At 37.1% G+C, this 27,035-nt stretch overlaps 1 protein-coding gene across 1 annotated transcript; it reads left to right on the top strand.

Moving 5' to 3' along the window:
* Window positions 1-25,117, top strand: LOC146000100 (uncharacterized). Its single transcript, XM_083137440.1, has 4 exons — window positions 1-76; window positions 2,677-2,841; window positions 18,606-18,764; window positions 24,843-25,117. Exons 1-4 carry the CDS (start codon window positions 62-64, stop codon window positions 25,020-25,022), a joined length of 519 nt encoding a protein of 172 aa, XP_082993566.1. The 5' UTR covers window positions 1-61; the 3' UTR covers window positions 25,023-25,117.
* Window positions 25,118-27,035: the final 1,918 nt, after the last annotated feature.

Raw genomic sequence — 27,035 nt, forward strand, 5'->3', positions numbered from 1 at the left:
GCAGCTGTTGTTTTGCCTCTTGGCACAGGGTATCCTCTGCTTTAGCATTATATATGCTGAGATGACGTGGTCAGAAGTAAGTGTTATCCGCAGAAAATTATATTTCTTATTTGTTTAGTGTTTGTAACGGGAGAGATTCTCTGATCCAACATCTGAATATGTGGAATTTCACCTTGCACTAGGCTATGCAAGGACTTGCTTCTCGAACATCCCTATTTTAGACTATATAATTATAATCAAATTCTAATGAATTATAACTATTTATAATTATTTGTAGAGCATTTACACAGGGTGTGAAATAACTGGGGTGCCAAGGGAGGGAATGTTTCTCTCCGTTGGGAAATATCAAGGACTGTAGTGAAGGATTATTTCAACGAAGTCCGAAACTCATTATACACTTTCATTGGTTGATGAAAGTGAATATTCAATAGGGTTGGACTTTTATAGAAAATCAGAAAATCTATTACAAATGTAAGGAATGTTTTATTTACAGAAATCATCGTAAAAGATTATTACCATATAGACTTTTGACATTAAGTATGCAAATGCAAACAGCATGTCCTCATATTGTGAGTCCTGCAGAGCCAGTAGTCAGTCTTGGCTTGAATGTTTGAATGTTCTTGTCGAAATGCCTACAACAAGGATGATTTTAGTCGATTTGAATCTAACCGATGTACATATATCGCATGATACACACTGTATTTAAATTTGACGCCAAAGAAAGGAAAAAACTACGTTCAATTTCATCAACCTATCAAAAGTTGCTACGAGTTCCTGAACCCGCACTTGTTCGTAGATTGTTTTCCAACACCCAGATATTGTGGCAGTAAGTTTTCTGAAATTTCCCACGGGGGAAAATTCCCTCCTTTCAAGATATTCGGCGAAAGGGGATACGGCCAAACGGGAATTCCCTTTTCGCCGAAAAACTTTACTTAGGTGACAAATCTGATATATTGCGTATCAGGGCCATTCGGCGAAACGGGAAGGCAGCAAAGGTACATTTTCATCCCTACCAGGGATTTTATCCTTTACCCTTCCTCACAACGTAACAGCAATATTTAATACTGTAACACAAACGTTTGAAATATATTTTTCATTCTAAACTTCATGACACAAGAATCTCTTCGTACTTTCAAATGTCATTCATGCAAACGATGACAGGACATAGGACTTTATTCTCAAGAAATATTTAACAACATTTTAAGTATTTTGTTTTTGTTGACTATGAAAAAAATAATATATTTATAAATTTACTTTAAAGTTTATGGAATGGAGAAATCTACACCACTGGAATGTACTGTAAGATTTACCGTTTTGGCATAGGCTCTCTATCTCTCACACACAAAAACGTGTACGAACGCACGCTCGCACGCACGCACACACGCACACACACACACACACACACACACACACGCACACACGTACAGTACATGAAAATAGAGTGGAGACAATAATGGAATAGTGTTCGTATGTGCGATGTTCGGGAAATATATTTGCGCAGTTTTTTAATATTAATTTAATATTTTCTTCCAGTTTTTCGTGTTAATGACAACATTTAAAATATTAATAATAACATTGGTCTAGCAATGGATGCCATCGGACATTTAAGTTAATATTTCTTTTACTTTCATATGGACATGAGGTACGAAAGTCGGAACAAGACAAGTTTTTTACATAATTACTAATTTATTAATGTAGTAAACTAGTATAAATAATAATAACAATGATCAAGTAATAATAATAATTATTATGAGATTATAATAATACTAAAGTATTATTTTCATTGCCAATTTAATACTTCTGAAACATATATTCGATGTAACAGAGAGCACTTATCTGGAGCAATTGTTTTTATTTTCTTACATTTCATACTGCTAATAAACTGAAATGTACACTAATTGTATTTGATAATTAACTGCACTTATACTTTTACAAGAAAAGTATTTGAAAGTTAGGGTAAAATGGTAAGGTAAAATTCCTCGTGCTATGAACGCACATTAAAGGGATGTGGGGGGTAGGACCCCACACTTTCTCGAGCTCGGCCTTTTTGGAGGTGATGTGATCAGCACCACTCTCCCTCCCCCCAGGTACCCATTGAAAGTTATAGAATGGACATTTTAATCATGAAGTGTAAGTTCTGACATCTGTCACCTACGAATTTCGACAAACTATGCAAGGATGTATTCTTTGCAACAGGCTCCGTGGCGAAGCGTTAAGGTGTTATAAAGCCAGACATCCCAGATTCTAACCATGGGTGTCTTCGTGTCATCATCAATTAAAACATCTCATCCTTCACCCTTACCGTCGCCATGATTGAGGCAGAAAACCAATTTAAAATAACGGAAAGAGAAAGAAAGAATGTATATTCTTTGTATTATGTAAATTTCTGACCTCATTCCTGCATTTACATAATTCTTATAAATGTTAGACTCTCGAGCATTCTTAAAGCCGAAGGTTATAGCTGCAGCAACACAAGCCTTCCATCTGTCCCTATCCTGGGAAATAACAATCCAATCTTTTCCATCCCTACCGATTTCCTTTAGGTCCATCTCAACGTTATCCCTCCATCTTCGCCTTGGCCTTCCTACAAGGTATCTTACCATCAGGTTTTCCAACAAGACTCCTGTAAGCTCTCCTATTTATACAGATGTTAATGTTTTTGCTGTTTATTTCTAGTGCAACAGTGTGAAGGTTTACATCTACGATTGGGGCGACTGCCCTGACGAAGAGGTGGACGAGCGCATCATCTCCCAAGGAACGATGAAGGTCACCCTCGATGAATGCATGTACAGAGTCACGGGGGAGATCATGCTGCTTAAGCCTCTCAAGGGACACTGGTCGGTAAGTAATTCAGCCAATAAAAAAACTCTTTTTTGTGAATGAGGAAGATTTATCAGAGACGGGACAGTGATGTGCCATAGACTGTAACCACAGATCCCTTATCTGTGCTGTAACTTTATAACCCCGTCTAGTTCGCTGTACATTTTTTTTTACACTAAACGCACGACCATGAAAATATGCGACTGGGCAGAATTGCGCTGGTGCCACATAAGGCAAAAACAAAGCGAGAGCGGAACAAAACTCGCTGGTTCTGCGCACTGCGTGGCAACGTCAACTGGGCTGCGTTGCCTAGTTCGAGCATCAGACCGACCTCTTTCCGGGGCACTTTTGTTTCATCCCTAACCTCTCGAGCAAATAATGATCGTTTGTATCACATGGATTACAAAGACCAACTCTACAACGAGATCTTTCATTCTCTTAAACCTCTGAGTCCGAACACACGGATGTGACAACAGCGCGAACTTCTGCCACCCGCCTAATTACATGGCCATGTGTTTACGATCAACCATGTAGACGAATAGCGACGTAATAGTTCAGAAGATTCAATAAATGCCTGCTTTAAACGTTCATTTGATTAGTTGGTACGCACCACGTGATCATACACCACACGCTACGCCGCTCCAGAACGTAGTGCAAACAACAAATACACTACTTGACACAAAATGAACGAAATAGACGAGTGGGTGTTGCACCGTGTAACCAAGTAGACGCGCGAGTGCAGAGAGAGTCGAAAAGTGCAGCGAACTATACCGCGTTTGTTCGAACCTGTCCCGTTTCCCGCGCTAGCGATCGCTCGACAGTTTCGGTGCCATTGAGAAACGAGAAAAAAGTCGTCTGCTGGACAGCGAGGAGTGAATGGAAGGCAGAAGAGAGGCGCTTACGTGGGCGCTGTTGCCACGTTGCGTATTTTAATTTGATGCCTGGCTTTGGCTTTCCCCAGCAAGGAGTTCACGCGGTCTGCGGCAGCAACGTCGCGTGGTTTATGCTAGAAAAGCCAGCTATCAGCTAGTGAGTGAAGCGGGACAGGTTGTGACAAACGTGGTTATAGACGGGTCTTATGTCTACGTGCATTGTCTACACGTACTCCTTTATCTCTGGAGCAAGGCCGCGCATAGCGGCAGACAGAGGGGTGAAATCGAGTTGGCAGAGCGAAGCAGTGAACGCTACTCCGAAGGCTGGTAACTGCAGTCTTCCCTCAAGGACTGAAGCCCCCCAAAACAGATCTCAGCCCCTCCTCCCTGTAGCCCCGCCTAGAATCTTGTAGTACCGTAGACGCATTTCGACCGAAAACTTAAAAAGGAGAAATTTACTCAATTATAAAACTTCCATTGAGGCACGTACAGTATTCATGTACATTTTCTAGTTCGGTTAGATCGCAAGGTTACATTATTACGATGTGTTCTAAAATCAAGTGGGCGGGGGAGGGGCTGCTGCAGATATGCCTGGATATCAGTGACCACTGATCATTTGATACTAAGTAATTGCCCAATCATGAGTCGCCAAACTTGTTACGAAATCTGCTGCCTGCCTGGTAGGTGGACGTATTCAGTGGCTGTGAGATTGGTCTTTGATTGTTGGCATGTACAGCCAAATGTGTAAAATTATTAGCCTCTATAAATCGTATCCCTATATTTCGGAATAGATCTAACATGTGTAACAAATGATTTTTTATAAGTATGACGACGTTCAAAATCTTTTGAAGTGTTATGTTTCTTTTCTGTTCGTTAGTTCCTCATTCGAGTACTGACAATTGCACAAGTCTAATTGGTTTCATAGTTATATCTATCCTGCAAATATTCGAGAGGGAGAAATACGATGTTAAAGAATCAAAGAGTACACAAACTTAGTAATTCTTAAATGCTAAGAATTGGAAAGATTAAAATTGGGCTACCAGCCCCGATTGGCTGTCCAGCGATAAAACTGCTGCCTTGATATCAAGGGGTATTGGGTTCGATCCCCGGTTGAGGTAACATTTCATTAAGTGGTTCGGAGTGCAATAGAAGCTGTAGCTCTCGTCCCGATTACCCTATGTGCATGTGGTGTACCTTAATACAAATCCAATCAGATATTCATTGCGATATCGTGCGAAAATCAGCACGATTGGGCAAATTTATTGCTCGCAGTCCAAGTCCCATATGTTAATTAATTATCATTTGTGAGGTTAGAAAATAACATCTGTAGTACCGTCATAGCGGCAAAATTTGATTCCGTGCGGAGGAATTAACCTTTGAAGCACATCTAAAACTATTGATCCAATTCTGGTCAGTATTTGTGCATAACATATTCTGAAATAGAATTATAATCTTCAGCAGTTATTTTCACTAAAACTATATTCATTACTTTTGTGTCATTTTATTTGTCTTCTGGAGGTGAATTTGTAGTGAAAATATGTTTGTTCGTTGAGAGTGGCAGCTCCTAATGTAGAAGATATGTCTTGCACAGATATAGATGCCTCTACTTTATTATTGCCGGTTTTCTGAAGCACGAAAAGCTATATAATCTTTTGCCGCTCCCTACTGTTGTGATTTGGACAGTTTAGAATTATGGCACATTATGAGGCAGAAAGGAACTCAAAATAAAGACCTTTCAGCAGCTGCTTGCAATGGTTGAAACATTCAAAATTGCATTTCACAAACGAACTTCATAAGCTTTGGTGTTATTGGAATGTATCTCCATCAACGGCTGCTTGCGGTAAATCAAGTGTGTTTGTGTTACCTTCGTATTCGAATTGGTAACGAAAGGTTGAGTGTTCTATCTATTCTGTCCTTTGAGAAAGAGCTTGCAAAATCTTTGGATTTAAACAGGGTTGTAGCTGCTCGTAAAAACAGACGTATCTTATCGTAGTTCTTGCTGTGGTTTATGTTCTCATTTTAGCAAAAAATAACTCACCTCTCTTTACATTCATACGTATATCCAGCGAGTTGATAATGAGTAGGTGGTGTATTTTGTACTGTTCAAATGAATAATAAGTCTGCCTTATTATTCCACTCAATAATGGTTTTCAAAATGAAAACAATGTAGTTATTGCATTTTATTTGACATAAACGATTCGTGCCTAGAAGTACGCTAGTATATGATTGAACAAAGTGCAACATCTTAGTGATTTATCTTTTGATCTGACTGTAAAATATGTCAGTAGTAAAATTATACCGTAGTAAAGTATTAAGTAAATATCTTTTAGCTGGTATTAGTTAGCCTCCCGAGAATTTGTCTCCGAAATCTGTACTCCCCCACGTATTTCAGGCCGCGGCCGTCACTGCTCCCACCCCTCCACTCAATCCAATTACTTCTCACTTGTTCAATGGTGGAGCCGTCTCGCATCACTACTTGCGCAGAGACTTGTTTTCGTTCGCTTGTTCCAGAGATAACCGGGACAGAGTATAGATTCCATGGGCTTATACCATGCACAGTCTACGTAGAGAGCGAAAGCTAAATTGAAAATTAAATTGCAACGTTGTTGCGAAGGAAATGTATTATCTTTCATTCATATTGCTTCATGTAAGTTGAAAAACAATACAACAAAAATATCCAGATGACGAGCAAACACTCAAAAACTATAGTCGGTTGCAATTATGCTTCTTCTGGCGACTTCGTCTAAGACAGGCATGTCCAACGCGTCGATCGCGATCGACCGGTCGATCGCGGGACGTTTTTTGGTCGATCGCAGGTATCTATTATAATTATACGAATATACGTTATTTGAATTACACTTCTATTAGGATGGTTTTGCTAGATTTTAAAAGTTAAAGAAGAACTGTTAGGAATGATATCTTTGAAACGGAGAACTACAAGTCAGAACATATTTAATTCATTAAGTCTTTTTTGAAGGAGAGGGAAGACGAGAAACCAGAATTAGAAAATGATGAGGGGTTATTTGATCTGGCATGTCTAGCCAACTTTACAGATAAATTAAGTGATATGAACCTTTCACTACGAGGCAAAAATAAATGCATAGCTGAAATGATCAGTACAGTTTCATCATACAAAACCAAATTCGAGCTAATGCTGACTGATTTAACAAATAATATTTTTGATCACTTTCCTAACATGCAGGACCATCTGGAAAAATATCTAGACTTTGTTGCTCGTACAGATAAATATGTGAGTGAAATCGGTTCGGTTATCCAAGAGTTCTAAAACAGATTCCGTGACTTCAACAAAATTAGCGTAGTTGTAGAATACTTGTCATTCCCATTCAAATCAGATTTGAAAATTAAAGAAATTGCAGCTGTTATCAGTGAAAACTACACAATGAGTCAGCCATCCCCTGAGGAGGAGATGTCAGCACCAAAAAATGGCATCTTTCTCAAGAGTCGCGCTGAAGAACAATCGTTTTGGAAGTTCGTGCCCAGAGAAGAATTCCCGAATTTGAGAAGATGCAGTGAAATTGTGCACTCATATTTCGGTTCAACATATTGCTGTGAATCGGCGTTCTCTTACCTAAAAATGACGAAGAGTAAACAACATTCCAACATGACAGATGAGCATCTCGAGGATTCCCAAAAGCAGGCCTTCACTGAATACTCGATTGACTTCCAAAGACTGGTGAGCGACATGCAGGCTCAGACGTCTCACTAACCCAGTGACGTGCGGGGTAGGAATCAGTGGCGTCCTCAAGGGGTGGGGTTGGTGTGGGTCATACCCCTCCCACCTTTAGGGCTCAGTATTCCTAAGAAGTAGAACGTCAATAACAGGAAAAGATTGCAAACTGATGAATGAGTATTAAAAAAGTACACGTAACCCCCACCCCCATTCTAAAATAAAAGACGATTTGATTTGACCACTAAGCCAGAGATCCTGGGTTCGAATCTCGGCTTGGCCATGGGTATTCTTTGTGTGTGTCCCTTCATCAATTGTATCGTATCATCTTCACGATTAGCCAAAAGTGGCAGAATAGCGAAGTAAAATAAACCAAATCAAACAATCAATCAATGATTTGATTTGATTTTTGTTACTTAGCGCAGCTATTTTGTCACATTTGGTTAATTGCGAAGATGATACGATAAAATTAATGAAGGGACAAACACAAAGAACACCCATGCCCAGGTCGGGGTTTCGAACCCGAAACTCTTGGTGTCGTAGCGCGCTGTGATAACCACTACCCCACGGTTAATTGATTAAGTGTTTTAAGTCCACTTTATGCACAGAAACAAAACAGGTAACAAAACACACTTTTTTTTAGTGTGAGTTCTGAGATACATTTTTCATTCCAAATTATTTCATTATTCACTGCAGACGACAACACATAGGAACAAGAATGCGCGCTCATCACGAGTTCGAATCCCGGCCTGGATTGTTCATATGAGGTCCCTTCATCAATCTCATCATATCATCACTCATCCTCATCTTCGCGATAACCAAATGTGGCAGAAAATCGAAGTAAAATAAACCAAACCAACAACGATATGAACGCGCGTTCTCTTGCCCAAATAAATACATCCGTTACAGGCCAAGAGATTAGTATATTTAAATAAAACACTACTAAAACGAGAGCGAGAGAGAGAGTGAGCAAATATTGTAGTTTAATCATTATATTTTCCATATTTGAAAGAAAAAAAAGAAAGAAAGAAAGTATAACATTATTGTCTGCACATAACACGTTCCCATTTCATAAATAATAAAACTACATCCCATATAATACATACAAATTGTACAACGTGTAAAAATTTGTTGTGTAAATACAGAGAACAAAGGTACTGCAGAAAATTTCCCCGTAAGTTCTTTAGAGGATTTACAAATACAGCGAAGGGAATCCAATCCCCTATCTGTACTATAGGAGATAGACTGGAGGACTTGAAAGCACGTGCTTTCAACCGTTGCAGCGGGAGCGAGTGGGCAAGGGAGGTAGAGGCAAAAATCTTCCCTTTCCCTTCTGGCGGCCGTTTCTATACCTGGAGCTGATGAGGCGAAGGAAGAGCGAGCCAGGCCAGATTTGCCCGCGGATCGCACCGAGGGACGAGAAGCGCGTTGGAAAAAAGGTGTTGCATATGAACTGTGGCTTGAACAATACAATAGATATTGTGATTTCAAAATAGGTAGAGATGTGAGATTGATTGATCTATCTCTGCTAGACTAGCTACTCCTCAGTGCACGTCACTACACTAACCAAAAGGTAAGCCATTTCATTTCAACACACATTACTTTTATTGTATTATTTATTGTGTTATTTGTATATTTTCCCTACGGTGCTTAACGAGTAATAGTAGCTCACTGTCTGTTGTGACACTAAAAAGTAGATCACTACTTGATTGAAGTTGGACATGCCTGGTCTAAGAGAAGAGGAGCTGAATGTTTTTCACGAGCTTTATATTCCCTATTATTTGAATACTCTAACAGCGTATATTATGTGAACTTTTGAGGCTATTTTTTTGCCATAAATTTAAATGGAGCAGATAACAAAAAAATGTGTATGCCCATTGATATCATACCATCGCCGGCCTCCGTGGCGGAGTGGTTATCACAGCGCACTTCGACCCCAGAAGTCCCGGGTTCGAATCCTGGCCTGGGCATGGATATTTGTGAGTGTCTACCTGGTTGAAACATTTTGTTGACGTGGATAGAGAGATACTTCTAGCAAAATCACTAATTCACAGAATAGCAGTTATCCTCGAGTTAAGGTAATTTTCAAAATAAAAAATTCAATAGTCCCACATGTCTCCTTCCACATGTATGTTCAATCTCTTTTCACTTAAATCCTCTTGTTAGTCTAGAATTCATATACATCATAAACGTTACGACAAAGTTGACATTGTTCTCCAAAAATAATACTTTCTCTCTTGATTCCTTTGCCACTATACAAGTTTCTATTAATGTACAAACATTACTAATAAATATCGACATATTCAACTTCCGTCTAATACCTACTAAATCAATTATTCAGTCAAATTTCTCTTACAGGAAATTCGCCTCCAAAAGGTTCGTTGACGCAACCTGCGTCCTGCAAATCTCTTGGGTGCCCCCTTGCTTTAATACCATTGACTTAAACCAACTATAATCTGTCATATTTTTCTTTTTTCTGTTTCTGGTTGATATTGCTAGTGTCGTAGAGGCTTGAGCATTTTACATTATACTCAGTAAATCACTGTTCTACTTCACAGCAAATTATGAAATAACAGTAATGTATATAGTTCAAAATCACAACACTGTTCTCTGATGAGTATACTTATTATTTGCACTGAATAAATACATTAATTATGCACCAATTACTATGATTCGAACTATATGCAAAAAAAACGTCCTTGTTATCTCTTTTCACTTGTTTCTTACAACTGGTTGCTACGCAACAAAACAGTATGCTATAATATTTCTTTCTTTTTCTTTTACACAAGAAGTGATTATACATTTTACAATTTGAAAACAGTCACAACATTCTCCCTCCTTCGGAGAAAAATTTTAGAACATCGGTTTTAAAATTTTTAGATAACATGAAAAACTACAAAGAAAACAAACTTTCTCATGACATACATATTGTCATTAATTAACAAAGAAAATATTTAAAACATATCATAATTATTTAAAACATATTAACAGTTCTTATTAAAAGGTTGTTGAGATCTTTTGAAATTACTTAAGTTTACATAATTCGTCCTTTCTTTCCTGACTACAATTGAATTTCTTTAAATTGGATACATTATGTGTTTGTACAGTTCTCTTTCCATCCAACGATAACAATTCACAACAGTTACCATTAATTTCTTTAACTAAATATGGACCAAGCCACAAGTCCATAAATTTGTGTATTCGTTTACACTCAGCACTGCTTTGTCCATGGTTTTTGACTAATACTATATCATTTGTCTCTATCCTTGTGTATCTATCACTAGTTTCCTTAGGCTTGATTTTATATTTTTCCTTCAAACGAGATTTGGCAATTAAACATTTATATTTCCAAGGAACTGCTTTCAATGTCTCAGGCCAATCAATTTGGTTTAAAACAGGATCTCTTATTTCATGATGCAAGAATAATTCATTTGGAGTGTATCCCGTTACTTCAGATACGGAGTTATTTAATAGTCCTAAAACAAAACTTAAATATTTTGACCAATGTTCATGATTTTTGCTTATGTACAGTCTTAATAATCTAATTAACTCCTTGTTGTATCGTTCAATAGGATTGGCAAACGGAGAATAAACTGAAGTAGTGATATGCCTTATTTTAAATTCTTCCACAAAAGTTTTCCATTCTCTTGACTTGAATTGCGAACCATTATCAGACAGTAGACTATTACATACAGGATAATGATAAAAATATTGCAGTTTAAATTTATTAATTACTTCTCTAGATGTTGCTTTCCTTAAAGGATATGCCATAAGAAACTTGGACATTACATCTATTACAGTCAATATAAATGTGTAACCTTGAGATTTCGGAAGTGGTCCTATCAAATCAACTGAAATCAAATAATGTGGACTGGTAGAATAAACGTGTAAATCATCCTTTTCATTTTTCAAAACAGCTTGTTTAGTTCTGGCACAAGTTAAACAATTATTCAAATACTGTTTAATACTGCAGTTCATCTTTGGCCAATAATATAATTTCTTACATTTACTAAAAACCTTTCTATATCCAAAATGTCCTTGCATATCATGCAGTTTATGTAAGATTTTCGGTATTAATGAAACTGGCACAATAATTTCCAATTATCTTCAGAAAAACATTTTAAAAATAAAATGCTATCTTGGAAAGCATACTGAATCTTACAAGACTTGGAAAGATTTCCGTTCTTAATCTTCTGAATTAAAGCACTACAATATGCGTCACGATGTTGAGACTCCTTCCAGAATTCCAAAGTATCTTCTTCAATAATATATAATTTTAAGTTATTAATAAACAACTCGGATAAAGAAATATTTGCTGTAGTAGTATCGGGATATCGACTTAATGTGTCAGCAGCTTGATTGTTTACCCCCGAAACATGGTGGGTATCATAATTAAAACCTTGCAGTTTTAAACACCATCTATTTAAACGTGGATTTAAAGTTCTTGCTGACTCCAGCCAAGAAAGAGATTTATGATCTGTGAACAAATTAATTTTAGTTCCGGCTACATAAATATAAAATTTCTCAAAAGCAAAAATAATTGCTAAACATTCGATTTCATGTGTACTGTAAGACAACTCATTACCACGAAGAACTCTACTTGCATACTGAATAATCCTGGGATTATCTTCTGGTGTCTCTCCATTTTGCCATAAAACACCTCCAATACCTTTCTTTGAACCATCTACATTTATGTTAAAAGGTTTAGAAAAATTAGGCTGTGCTAAAGCTTCTGGAGATATAACCAAATCACATAACCTTTCAAAAGCTTCTACATGCACTTCCTTCCACGTCCAGAGAATATTCGACTTTAGAAGTTCATAAAGCGGATGGGCAACTTCTGCAAATTTATTCACGAATTTTCTTCTCCAGTTAACTAAACCCAAGAATTTTCGAAGTGACCTTTTGTTATTTGGTGTTGGAAAATTTATTATAGCAGAATTCTTGCTACTATCTACCTTAATTTCATTTCCAGAAACAATATGTCCAAGGAAACCAATTTCTTTAGAAGCAAATTTGCACTTTGAAAACTTGATGGACATATTAACATCTCTCAATTTTTGCAGAACAGCTTCCAGGTGTGTTAAATGCTCCTGCCAAGTTTTACTAAAGATCAAGAGATCGTCTAAATAGCAAACAACAAAGTTGTTGAATTCTCTCGTGAAAATTTTGTTCGTCCTGTCTTGAAAAATGGACACAGCAGATCGTATGCCGAAGGGAAGATATCGAAATAAATATTGTCTACCACGATATGAGAAAGCAGTATAAAGATGTGATTCTGGAGTTAATGGGATCTGGAAATAGCCACAAGCTAAATCAATAGAAGAGAAATATTTTGATCCCAAAAATTGTTGTAACATTTCATGAATTGGTTCAACTCTAACTTGAGGACTGATGACATGCTTATTCAAATTTCTAAAATCCACTACTGGTCTCCATAAACCACCTTGTTTTGGCACAATGTGTAGAGGATTTAAATATGGGGAAGATTCTTGATATATGATACCCCAACTTTCCCATTTGGCGAGTTCTTGTTCTAAATTCTTTCTCCTAGAAATTGGTATAGGATAAGGTGCCGTGGCAATAGGTACGTCACTGTCTAACTGTATCTTATATGGTTCTACCTTGGCATGTCTTGGTTTGTCAGAAAATTGTTCGTGATAATTCCATAAGAGTGAAAATAAATCACGTTTCTGTGAGTCACCGATATCTTCAATTGCAAATACTTTCTCGTGAATATCCCTCTGGGAAGGCATATAATTTGTTTCAATATCTAACATATGTACATATTTTAACATTCTACATGACTGGAATTTATTCTCAGTTATGTCAGTATCGTGCTTGACATCAGATACAAGCTTGTCAGATTCAACACTTATCGTACTAGAATTCTTATTATCTAATGTTGTACACACTTGCTTTCCTGATGAAGTTATTAAACTTATATTCTGATTCCTAAAATCCACAATTGCCTTGTACTTTCGTAAGAAAGGAACACCTAAAATAATGTCTGCATTAAGTTCTTTTAAAATGAAAAATTCCATTGGAAAGTATTCGCAGTCAATCTGAATATTTATCGTCTTACAACCGACAATTTTGCACTTTTTATTTCCAGCAAATCCACATAATCTAATGTCATCCACCTTGTCCAACGTAAGATTACCAATACATGATGATATCTTACACCAAACCTCATAATTCATAACATTTGCTTGGCTACCACAATCTATTATACAAATGATAGGCAATTGACATATAATTCCATGTACAATTGGAACTTCTGTTAAAGGTACAGGGATGTCTTCATCGTTAATAACTCAGTCAGGTTCTTCCTCAAACCATTCTAACAAAAAATTAATTTGCAAGTTACTTAATGCATTTTCATTCGAAAATTGCATAGCATCACAAACATTAAATAAATCATTTGACTCTTCCTTGTGCCTCTTGTAGGTAGTGCAGAGGGAAAGAGGCTCTTCCGACTGCCACTTTAATTTAAAGTAGACTGCCTTTCCAACTGCTGTTGCCTAGCATCATTAAATTGAAAAGACTGAACACCAGAAGTTGGATTTTGAGTCAAATTAGGATTTACACCAGTATTAGATGTACTCGTCATTATATTACTTTGCATATTGCTGGGCTGATTCCTCATTGTATCACTCACCACTGGCACATCTCGATTTTGTGGTGGACAATTTTCGTAAACAGAGGGAAACAAAGATCTGTTATTATTATAGTAACCATTCCTAGAAAATCTGTAATTAGGCTGCCTAAAATGAAGACCATTATCTTGTCTGGAATTCTCATTCGGGATATTTCTATTATTATTACGGTAAAACCTGCCAGTATTGTAAAAATTCCTAGGAAACATCTGATTTCTATTCCGTCGGAAATTTCCAAAATTAGTAGCATTACTTTCATTATATCTTGAACTCATAGATTGGTTTACATTGTCTGAACTATTTCCAACAGAGGCACCCAAATTATCAGAAGGCAGAGTTTGAGTAGAAGAAGAACTAGTACTTCTTGCTTGTCGAATATTTACTTGTCGTACATTTAATCTTTGATGTTCATTCTTCTTAAGACCTTTGTTAGACTTGTCGCAATCTAAATCTTCAGGTAAATGCATAAGTCCTTTCCTACTAGTTCTAATAACATCTAATTTACAAAGCATATTTGTAAGCTGATCCATCGTCTGAACACTATGACACGCGATATTGTTAGCAACATTATCAGGCAACTGGCTCATTATCAATTGTATAACATCAACATCATTCGGATTGTTCACTAAATTACAATATGTGGAATGTGTTTTTAGTGCAAAGGTTTCTAAACTACCATGTGCATTTTGGTCGTATTTTTGATTCCTTAAAACAGCTAACTGTGACTGTAACATTTCAGGCGAAGCAAACTGTTGAATAAACTTACTTTCGAAATCAGTGTAAGAACAGAAATATCTTTTGTGTGTTCTAAACCAATAAGCTGCTCGATTTGTAAAACAATTCTGAATGCTCTGCAATCGTTTATCAGCAGGCACTCCTATCAGATCTAATGTTGAGTTTAATTGTTCCAAGTATTCTCTTGCAGATTGCTTTTCCACTCGACCTGAGAACTTTGGTAATAAAGACAATTCATTTAACTTCAAATGTCTATCTTTCCTCATGTACAAGGCCAAAGAATCAGAGTTCGGTCTTGTATTACAATCTTCTTGAAAATTATGTGCATCATTACAATTTTCTATTCCATTCACAAATGCACTATCATGAATGTTTGGTGACTGTTGATTACCAGCAAAATATGTGCAAGGGTAAGAACGATTAAACAGTTTCCTTCTAGACTCATCGTTATCATTATGAGAATTAAATGCTCTCTGCGTATTATTCATTCTTGAAGCTGTGTTATCAGACCTGTCTGGATTAATTTGAGTATAATTAGTAGAACCGGAACACCAAGTGCAAGGATAGTTTGTGTAATTCAAATTACAATATCCTCCATAACTGCGGAAGTCCTCTGGCCTACCTAACATATTTGATGTTGTTTCAGGAAATGCGTTATTCGAGGAAACATCAATGTTATTCTCAGTTTCTACTCTGTGTTTGTTTAAAATACAGCTAGATCTATTCATACAAGAGCAATTAGAATTTTCTTGCGTCTTTCTAGCATTATGTAAACTAGATTGTTTGCGATTTTGCTTCCAACTTACATGCTTAAGATGCGGTTCCCTTACATAAAACGTCTTTACTTTAGTAGTATCCGTAGAGTTAATAGAACTTCCATCTGAATCACTCAAACCAGAATCATGATTATGACCAGTTCCAGAATGATGCCTTACATTTAATCTTCTCGATTGGCGATTTGCAACATTATCAATACCATGAACTTGAGTGTTCGTATTATAATATTTGTTATGAGAAGTACCTGTAACAGTACAATCAGCACCACCATAATTTACATTAACTGGTTTCTGCATATTATTCTCAATGACATCAACACGCAATGCAAGCTGTTTCAAATTATTATCGTACTGATTAACAATTTCGAAACACTGTGAAACCTTGGAATCGAATGTTTCAACTTGCGAACAACAATCATCAAATCCACATTTGAGTTTACCTATATCGTCTTTTGCACCTTGCAAAGAACCTTCAATTTCATTTATTTGTTTCTCACGAAGATCTTGTATACTAAGAATGTCTGATATTTTACAGTCATAATTTCGCATGCTTTCTTGCAACTTCTGGTTTAATTCTGCATTTGAACTTACACATGTTTCTGCTAAAGATTCGATTCTTATTGCTACATCAGAAGCCAACACGTCTATACGGTTATTAACCTGCTTAAAATCAAAATTCATAGATTCAATTTTAGACTGTAATTCGACATTGGAAGCTTCAATTTTGGATTTCAACTCTTCGTTGGAAGCTTCAAGCTGAGATTTTAATTCTTTGTTGGAATCTTCAAGCTGAGATTTTAATTCTTTGTTTGAATCCTCAAGCTGAGATTTTAATTCTTTGTTAGAATCTTCAATATGAGATTTTAATTCTTTGTTGGAATCTTCAAGCTGAGATTTTAATTCCTCGCTGGAAGATTTCAATTCTCTATTGGAAGCTTCAAGCTGATATTTTAATTCTTTGTTGGAATCTTCAAGCTGAGATTTTAATTCTTTGTTTGAATCCTCAAGCTGAATGTTCTTGATTGTTTCTAGCAGATCGTTAAAATTAGGACTAATTCTCTCTTTGTAAGCTGACAATTCATATGGATTATAGCTAGATTCACAAGATTTACAAAAGTAATTCTCTACCGTAGTAGAATAAATAGACCAATGAACAAGTGACAAGTTAAGACAAGAAAAGTGAAACCATGAAAGACATTTATAGCACTGAACAAATCTGATGTCAGCTTTCGTATCACCACAACATTCCACCTTGCGAGTACTGGTATCAGTCTTATCATCAGAATTAACTTCTTGACCTTGAACGTTTGTAAACGTTGCTAGATGTGTGCCCTCGTATTGCATAGCAGGTTTCTTTCTGCTACGAGATTTAGATGAATCTCTGGAAGACATTTTTCATTACCGAAAATAAACTTACACACACACTTAAATACTTGAATATCAATCAAATGCAGTTAGAATTCGCTTCAATCCCAGACCTACTGAGATTATATTTCACATCATTTATCCGAAGAACTGCTTAACTTCAGAGTTCTGTCACACGGTCGCCACTTTTTGCTAGTGTCGTAGAGGCTTGAGCATTTTACATTATACTCAGTAAATCACTGTTCTACTTCACAGCAAATTATGAAATAACAGTAATGTATATAGTTCAAAATCACAACACTGTTCTCTGATGAGTATACTTATTATTTGCACTGAATAAATACATTAATTATGCACCAATTACTATGATTCGAACTATATGCAAAAAAACGTCCTTGTTATCTCTTTTCACTTGTTTCTTACAACTGGTTGCTAAGCAACAAAACAGTATGCTATAACATTTCTTTCTTTTTCTTTTACACAAGAAGTGATTATACATTTTACAATTTGAAAACAGTCACAATATAAAGTTTGCATTCTTAATATTTTTTGTAACAATTTGAAAATTATGAATTCCAATACATACAATTTGCTAAACAATATGCAGTGTGCGAATTAACGGGGGAGATGTCGAGGATTTTCCCCACAACAAGATGTATTCCCGACAAAATACAATTATTTTTATACCTGCCAGGGATGTTTTATCCCTCTCAAAGAAAATGTATTTCGAAAGCATGTAGTATATGCTTAACTATGTAACGAATACAATTGAAAAATCATTCGTGTACATTTATGGTACAGTCATCACAGATTTCCCTGCTGAAAAGTATGCAGCCTTGTGAACAACTCAATATGCTGACCAAGGCAGAAAATTTATATTATTTTAAATCATAAACTAAACGTAACGTTTCAACCTTCTAGCAAGGTCTTCTTCAGACTCTGCACCCAGTACTGGGTACTGAAGAAGACCTTGCTAGAAGGTTGAAACGTTACGTTTAGTTTATGTTTTAAAATAATATAAATTTTCTGCCTTGGTCAGCATATTGAGTTGTTCATATCATGGAAACAAGGCTTAATGGTGTTATAAATGGACAGCCTTGTGGATTAAAAAAGAACAACTCATCGAGCTGAGACAACAGACTGTTTTCCACTTATGTTTTCATGACATAGTGCTCATATTTTATCAGATGCACACTAAGTTTGAACTTGACAATATAAATTTGGTCAAATTTTCGGTGTTACTATTTCGATAGCTTTTATTGTGCATGAGTTTGGGTTTTCTTATAATTGTAATTATATCTACTAAGTATTTCTAGATTACGTTTAAATGTAATCATAAGATTTAATGACCTAGGCCATAACCAGACAATAGTTAATTTACTGACTGGCAACATATACAAATTTGAATACCACCACTCTCCTCCGAAATGAAATGACAACTACACCACTAAGTGGGCATCCACTCCAAACCAAAATGCTTAATTCTCACAGCGACGATATGGTTGCTAGCTGTTTTTCTAGACAAAACAATTGAGAAACATACGTCCCCCTTATCCCTCGTCTATGAATTATTGAGGGGGAACCCCCGTAGTAGATATGACTGTTAATGCGATTATATAATTTAGTTGTCGAATTCTACTCGTCAGCAGCTCTATTCTTAAGATACCCGCTCATTTATTTGAACTTGCAGGCCACGGTGGACAAAGTGGGATCTGACCTGACGAGAACTCTGGAAGACACCTGTGATTTTCTAATGGAGGGGGAGATTGCTGAGGAAGACCAGTTTTGGGAAAGATGCTTCATTATGTACGGCTTTGGAAAAACAGAAGACGTGTGCGACAGACCAGAGGTAAAGAACATTCTTGCAATTCTCTCTTTTGTTTGTCCTTTTCTTTACTCGTCTCTTCTTCATTAGTATTGTTGAACGGGTGGATATTTTAAATTAAACAGATTCCAAAATGAAGCTAATTTCTGTAAATTCATAATTTTAAAACAATACATCTTTCATCTAACATTCTCACCATGTTTCATTTAAATAATTGATTTAAGTATTATTAATAATGCATACATATGAAGGGCCAGGGGGAAAAACGATGAATGTTCATTCGAGACGATTTGCCAGGAAATGAAAAACAAGATTTTTCTATTCATAAATACGTCAATATATGCCAAAATAATAATGCGTTTTTCAGGCACTTCTCACCGTTTCCCAACCAAGACCGTTCTCATTCTTATAGTACAGCTTCTGAGCTATCAGATGGCGCTACGATCTCAAAATGGGCGAAAAATCGACATTCATCGTTTTTCCCCCTGGGTCTTCATATGCTCTAAATTATAAGGAACATCAAACCAGGGTTGTTGAAGGTCCAGGTTTTAAATAAATTCAATTCCAGTCCAGGAGATGTAAAGAACCTTTTTATCTATAACGTATTTCAATTCGGTCCAGGAACCTTTTTTTCGGATCAATTTAAATACTGTCCGTTTTTTTACATGATAACATACTTTTCCACATGGCTAGTAAATATTTTTTGAATTTGAATTTGAATATGAATCTAAAATTTTGGGTGCGTCAGCACTTAGGCTATTTTGCACCCGTCACACTATACGGGCGCCAGCCCCTTATCATAATAAAAATAAAACACGTTTCTGAGGATTAAAATATTCTTACCTTGGTTAAAAACTGAGGCTGTAAAGAGGCACTCAGCACATAGCCTATAAAGGCAAAGCAATGGACTACACACACACACACACAGTCCTACGAAGATTATACTGGCCGTATTTCTAGACGCCAGAGCCTCGTTAGTCTGCCAAATGCAGTCCAGGGTGTACTATACATGGAAGTGAGGTTGACAATTGGGTGTACTACGTAGATGATCACCCTTACACCCGGGCTAGTAATATGGTCCTCTGTTTTATAAGTAAGTATATAGACATTTATCGAGAAAAATAGTTATTACAAAAAATATGATATCTTCTGTTTCATGTCTCGTAACCTCTAGGTCTAAGAATTATAAAATTATAATTTTGAAATTGTTGTAACAAAAATATATATATATACGAGAGTAAAATGTCTGCTCAATACAAGGACAATATTAAGTTATCGGATAGAACATAGTACATAATAATAAATATGATGCACTTACGCACTTGATACATTTTGTCTTTGTAATTTGGGGAGTTTTTCCGATTCCTACTCCCGCCGTTGAATTACACATACTAGCAAAAAGAAAAAAGAAACATAAAGCGTAGTGCAGAATCTAAATTTTGGTATTATCGACTCATGGCAGCTAGAGACAACCCAAATGACGTCAAGTAGGGTGACCAGACATACTCTTTTTAAGAGTATTATACTCTTTTAGAGGTTCATATACTCTATACTCTTTTCAATGTGCAAAAATCCCCAAATATACTCTTTTCCATAAAAACAAAGGTAACTATGATATTGAACAACATATAAAATCGAAGTCACATACAGAATGTTCATCGGTTTCTGAGACACGTAAGTTGGATAGTTTCTTCAAGTGTATTGATGGATCCAGTAAGTCAATATGGTTTGGAAACTAAGGTCGTTGGATTTGTAGCAGATAATGCACCATTAAATTTTGGTAGCATAAACAAGACATATCAGGAAATAAAAATGTGCACAGAGAGTTAGAGTGCAGATTAGAAAAAAATACTTTGCCAATTGGTTGTGGGGCTCATATTCTACAGAATGCAATTTCTGTACCTTGTGCGAAAATAATACCCATAGATGTTGAGAAAATATACAATCATTTTAGTATTTTTTACTGTGAGAACAGAAAATTTGAAAAGATTCTGTGAATTTATTGGGTGCCATTATGAGGGTCTTTTATACCACTCAAAGATAAGATTCCTCTCTCTACTTTAATTATACGTCAGTATGAAGCAATAAATACCTATTTTTTGAGGGAGGAAAATGCCCCAATTGCTATAGTCAATTTTTTTCAAGATGATACAAGTGAATTATGGTTATATTTTCTGGATGCACAGCTACTCCTGTTTAATGATACTATTTTAAAATTTGAAAGGTGTGATATAACAGTAATTGAAGTTTCTGTTCAATATTTTCAACTCCTACAGAATAGAACAGAACTTTTTCCCATTCTCAGCAAAAAGTTTACTTATGAAACTTGTAAAAGAAGGGAGTATGAAGGAGGAATATGCATACTCTGTTTCAAATAGGTTTTATTGTGAAGTGGTAAAATACTTAGAAACTTAGTTTTTTTGAAGATGTCAAGAAACTGAGGTATTTACTCCTTGACTCAAGAATTTCCTATGAACAATTTCAAGGGTCATTTTCATATATCCATCAACAAGCAAACATATTTCAAATTCATTGGAATTTAACGATAATGATATATTTGACACTTACTGTGCAATTTCAAAAGCCGTTGAAAAACATCTTGAAGATGGGGGGGGGGGGAAGAAAAGAAGTAATGATGGTAAGTGGAGGTCAGTGCAGTGTACAAAGATTTAGTACAGGCTGGGTCAAATTTAAAAGTGATTGTGAATCTTATAAAATTCTTGTTTACTCTACTCTGCCTGGTACAAATGTTGATTGTGAGAAACTCTTGTGTTATTAAAACTTATTGGTGAGAGGAAAAACGTACACTCCTGGTGTCAACGAACAAGTAATGAAAGTGAAATTTAATGTGGACATGACCACAATAAAGGACGAATTAAACACACTCAAGAAAGCAAAATCATCCCAGAAGTATGAATGATGGTGCCCATTGGTGAGAAAGTATTTGTAATTAGCTAATTACATTAGCCCCATAAGTAATTTGAATCTGTAGCGTGTAGGCCTATTTTATAGGGGCTATAATAGAAGCAATAACAAATAGCCACCCTTATTGTCGTTTTCTTTTTATGTTTTGTGCATGCGCACCTTCAACTTATAGACTATACTCTTTTTGGTCAACAAATATCTGGTCACACTACGTCAAGTTTAGTGTTCTTTGTGCATAAACATACTTACTATACCTGCCGCAAAATTAGTTTGGTATTGAGAGCTGAAGGAACACGCGTCACGGTGTTGCCATATCATGCGGTACGGTACGCAGTGCAGCCGTCTGACGCTGTGTCGAGGAAAACGTGTCATGAAAAGGAACAACAATGATGAGTTTTATTGTTTTTCGAGGAAAACTGAATAACAATGATGAATGTGTTATTGTTTTTTCTCTTCATTTCCATCTCCCTTACAACATGAACGAATTAACGAAACGAGCATTGTTTACAGGTTACTTTTTCAATCCATTCTGAAAATATTGAATATATACACTTTCAATAATCATTTTTTTCCGAAGTCGCCGTTAAAATCTGCCCATCTTTCAATTATACCGCAACTGAATTGCACAAAGTCCAGTTGGTGAGGCGTCTGACTTTTACGCGGTGGACCCGCGGTGGTTTGGGGAACTCTTTCAAATGTCCTTAGCAGGCCTCCCCGATGGCGTAGTGGTAACGTCGTCGCCTTGTAATCAAGGGGTCCGTGGTTCGATACCCGGTGGAGGCACATGGCACAATAGTTCGGATCCCACTTTAAACTGTAGGTTCAGTCCCGATTAGCCTTCCCGTGCATAAAGTAGACTTAAAACAGCAAATGAATCAATCAATCAATCAATCAAATATCCCTAGCGGCTCCGGAATCGACTCAGCCCAAATGAGTACCTAGGGCAAACCTAGGGTAAAGGCGGTTGGTGAACCACATCACCGCATCACTTCCATAATATGGCCTAGGTCGAGGTCGAGAATGTGTGGAGCCCTACCTCCACATCCCCATATGCCTCCATACTTTACTTTATTTTGCGTCCATTATTTTATTTTTTTTTGTATGAGAATCCCAGAGATTTTATGACTGTCCTTAAAGATGTTTTCCCACCTTGAAAAAGTCCCGAATCTTTCAACGAAACGCGCAGTTTCCCTACAGTGGGATGAACTTTCCTCCTATAATAAGAGTAAATATGGCGAGTATTGCCTCCTGTGATTGACATTCTTCACACAAGCACACGACATACTCAAGCGGAACACAGAAAATTATGTACAAAAAAATAACACACTGAAACAACACGCTATATACAAGAAAGAATACTCTAAATCCAGTAAACACTAAACAAACGGATCGGTTAAAATATCACATCAACGCAAGGCAACAAACAAACAACACGTCCTCTCCCAACAACATGAAAACTGATCGCAGAAAGAATCGCCCGATAAGTGGCAACACCGAGATAAACGTTTTCTGTTGTTAGGTAACCAGGGTTTGAGTGAAGCACGGGAACAATTTTGATTGGCTCGCATGCCAGCAACCTACCCTCCCGCAGTAACGTAGACCCGCTTTCTCCACGTGCTTCCCAAGCGTCAATACCAAACTAATTTTGCGGCAGGATTATATTTAGCCCGTTTGAGCTACACTGCTACTGCAAAAAAAAAAAAAAAAGAAAAAAAAAAGTGTGTTTGGGGTGAGTTTCGCTCTTTGGAGGCTTCGAAGGTCATAATACTCGGAATCCTCACCCTTTTGAGTGAATACCTTGGTGAGCGTGCTGCATCTAGTTTCCTCTAAGATTTTTAAGCTTTGTCAAAATTTAATGCTGAATTGAATGATATTCTTTTTATAAAGAAGACAATTAATCACATTGAAATCTGAACGCATTAAATGAAGAAACACTGTTTTCCCTTTGATGTCGTATATTGCACAATGCAAGAGTTAACACTGCATTTCTCTACTTTGATACATTTGCCATCTGGGAAGAAATTACAATGAAGTTATGATTGCTCTATCTTATTCTGCATTCATATTGTATAAGATACAAAAGATCTGACTGATTCTTCAAGGTTAAAGGTAAGCATTATTATACCAGTCGAAGATCATTTACCTCTTCCTCACGAACCCCTCAAACTCACCCTATGGGAGGAAAAACACACTCTATACTAGGGTGAGAAAAACTCACACTATGGGAGGAAAAACAAACTCTATACTAAGGTGAGAAAAACTCACCCTATGGGAGGAAAAACACACACTATACTAGGGTGGGAAAACTCACCCTATAGGAGTAAAAACACACTCTATACTAGGGTGAGTAAACTCACCCTATGGGAGGATAAACACACTCTATACTAGGGTGAGAAAACTCACCCTAAGGGAGGAAAAACACACTCTATACTAGGGTGAGAAAACTCACCCTATGGGAGGATAAACACACTCTATAGTAGGGTGAGAAAACTCACCCTATGGGAGGAAAAACACACTCTATACTAAAATGAGAAAACTCACCCTATGGGAGGATAAACACATCTATACTAGGGTGAGAAAACTCACCCTATGTGAGGAAAAATACACACTCTATACTAGGGTGAGAAAACTCACCCTATGGGAAGATAAAAACACTCTATAGTAGGGTGAGAAAACTCACCCTATGGGAGGAAAAACACACTCTATACTAGGGTGAGAAAAACTCACCCCAATATGGGGTGTGGAAACTCACCTTTTGGAGACGTCTATTTGTGACAAGCCAAACTCACTCCAAAAGGTGAATTTCCACACCTTTTTTTTCAGTGTACGTTAATATGTTAATTCTTAGGTTCAGAATAATGTAATTTTCGAAAACTTACGACTGGCTACATAATCTTAAAGGGTTACTAAACACATTCCTATCGTGGATTTCCATGAGAAATTCCTACCTTCGTTGAAAATTACGTTTGAATAGCCATCCAATCGCGCTCCAATGTAAAGCGTAGGGCAATGAAATGACGAAGAAAATTCTTGAAGAACACAACGGGCGTGGCGCCGCCACGGGAAAGTTTGGCAATGAACAGCCCCACTCCTGTTACAGTGTGTATACATGTCTCTGTTCACCCTGTATATATTTTTTCACGTTCCACATTGCTGACGCGTGTACTTACCTTGCAGGGTCCTCTGAAACGCGAGAAGCCGTACGAGGTGGACTTCACTGTCCTTGCCGAGAAGCTCCGTCAGTTCCATGGCAACCACACCCTTCGCTTCTCCGCCAGGGACGAGGAGGGGAGGGTCATCGGGTGCCTCGTGGCCTACACGGGAGTCGACGCCGGCTTGGGCATCAAGCTGGGATAACCCCTCTTCAGATTCAACTGCAGAGTTACTGGATGCCAGATTAGTTATTTTCTACTAATAACAATGCTTTGTCACTTTGAATAAAATATTGTGCAATCTTACTTGATTCGTTTTCTTGTATTTTTAGAATTTCCTAAAGTGGCGAATCCAGAAGTTGCAGTTCGGAGGGGCGAATTTCAGTCCCTCATCTCACCGATTGATTTTTGATTAATTGATTTGCTTTATTTTACTTCGCTTTTTGTGCCACTTTTGGCTAATTTGCGAAGTTGGGGATGATTGATTGATGATAATGATGAATGGACACTCACAAACATCCATGTCTAGGCCAGGATTCGAACCCGGGACCCCTTGCGTCGTAGCGCGATGTGCTAACAACTCCGCCACGGGGGCCGGCCTACACCTCACAGAGAATCAATTCTAAATAACACTTGCAATCTTATGTGCAGGGTTGGGCACGAAAAACCGGCCCAGCTCATCTTGTCAGACATTCTGAAACTATTATTTTCCCGGGTTCGATACCCAGTGGAGGCACATAGTTGTTCGGGTTCTAATTTAAACTGTAGGTTCAGTCCCGATTAGCCTTTCTGTGCATAAAGTGGACCTAAAACAACAATTCAAATCCAAACTTTTATTTCTTGTACATTCGCTCATTCCACTATTCTCCCCCACTTGGCCACGTGACGTCACCCCTCCCACCGTATCTGCGTTTGTTCTTGTTTTTGAAGCGCATTAATTTAGGTGAAAGTTTTGTTTCAGATCAAGTTATATGAGTGTCAAATCCTGTATAAGTATAACTAATATATAGTACTGTAGGCATGAACCAAGCAGACTTCCATGTTTTAGAAATTATCTGGGTCGTATCAAGGTTTGTGAAGGCCCCTGGACAAAATGTTTGGTGGGGCCCCCCTATTTTTATTATTATTTTTTACTAGAAGCTTTATTAGCTCAATATGTTAACCACCAATTTTCAGCAGTTGAAATGGTAGACCTGATTTTAGAATCAGTAGTCATTCACAACCGAACATATCGCAGATAGGTTTGCAGGGAGAATAGCGAAAATTGCAGCAGTAAAATTCTGCGTCTACAGTATATTATGAAGAGTGAACACCATAACTACAATATATAGTAAATACTAAGGGTATTCAGACGGAAACAGGGAACTGAGCAGTAGACTGTACGTACGTACATAATTTATTATAAATTATATTATTTACAATAAAGAGTAAACATGTCACTACATATGCACGGTCCATCTACTGGACAATTACCGACAGGTTGATTGTGGAAATTGTAGTAACTACACTTTCTTCAAGAAAATTCCCAAAAGCTTAACACTTATAGTAGACACAATTTTCTTGCCTTTTTCGCCGAAAATTTATCTACTATATCATCGAAGTCCAATTCACGAAGAAGTTCATGTTCAATGTTTAATAAACAAAGATTGGATAAGCGATCCTATCCCATGGCAGCACAAAGTCTGTTTTTCATTAATGAGAAAGATCTTTCTTCGCAGCAGTTTGTTACCATTGAGACCAAATAAATTCTAAATAGAATTTCGACATTGGGAAATGTACTGCGGAACGGGTCCTTATATACAATAGTATACATGGACAGTTCCATTGGGATGTCTTCCCGATGTTTGACATTGCTACTGCTTACTACGTGTGCAAACTGTATCAGCTCATTCTCTAGCGAGGGTTTCAGATCCTCCTCGTAGATGCTCGAGAGCTGCAGATGTAATTTGTGATGGTGTTGCCACTGCAAGTTCATTTAGAATACTGAACCTCTTTGCGACAGTTTCATAGGGAAATATTCTGTCTCCGAGTGATGAGGTGATTTGATCAATCACTGGTAGAAAACTTTCCACTCTGGAATGTTCACTAGGCGCGAGGTGGATTTGAGGTTCATTTTCATAGTCAAGAGGATTCAGTCGGACGTTTGTCATCCGCTGACGTGAGTGTTCCTTCTTGTACTCTTCTGTGCCACTTCTTCTTCTGGCTATCTCCTCATGTT

Source organism: Lepisma saccharinum, chromosome 16, assembly GCF_977018435.1.
Source record: "Lepisma saccharinum chromosome 16, izLepSacc3.1, whole genome shotgun sequence".
Classification (NCBI taxonomy): domain Eukaryota; kingdom Metazoa; phylum Arthropoda; class Insecta; order Zygentoma; family Lepismatidae; genus Lepisma; species Lepisma saccharinum.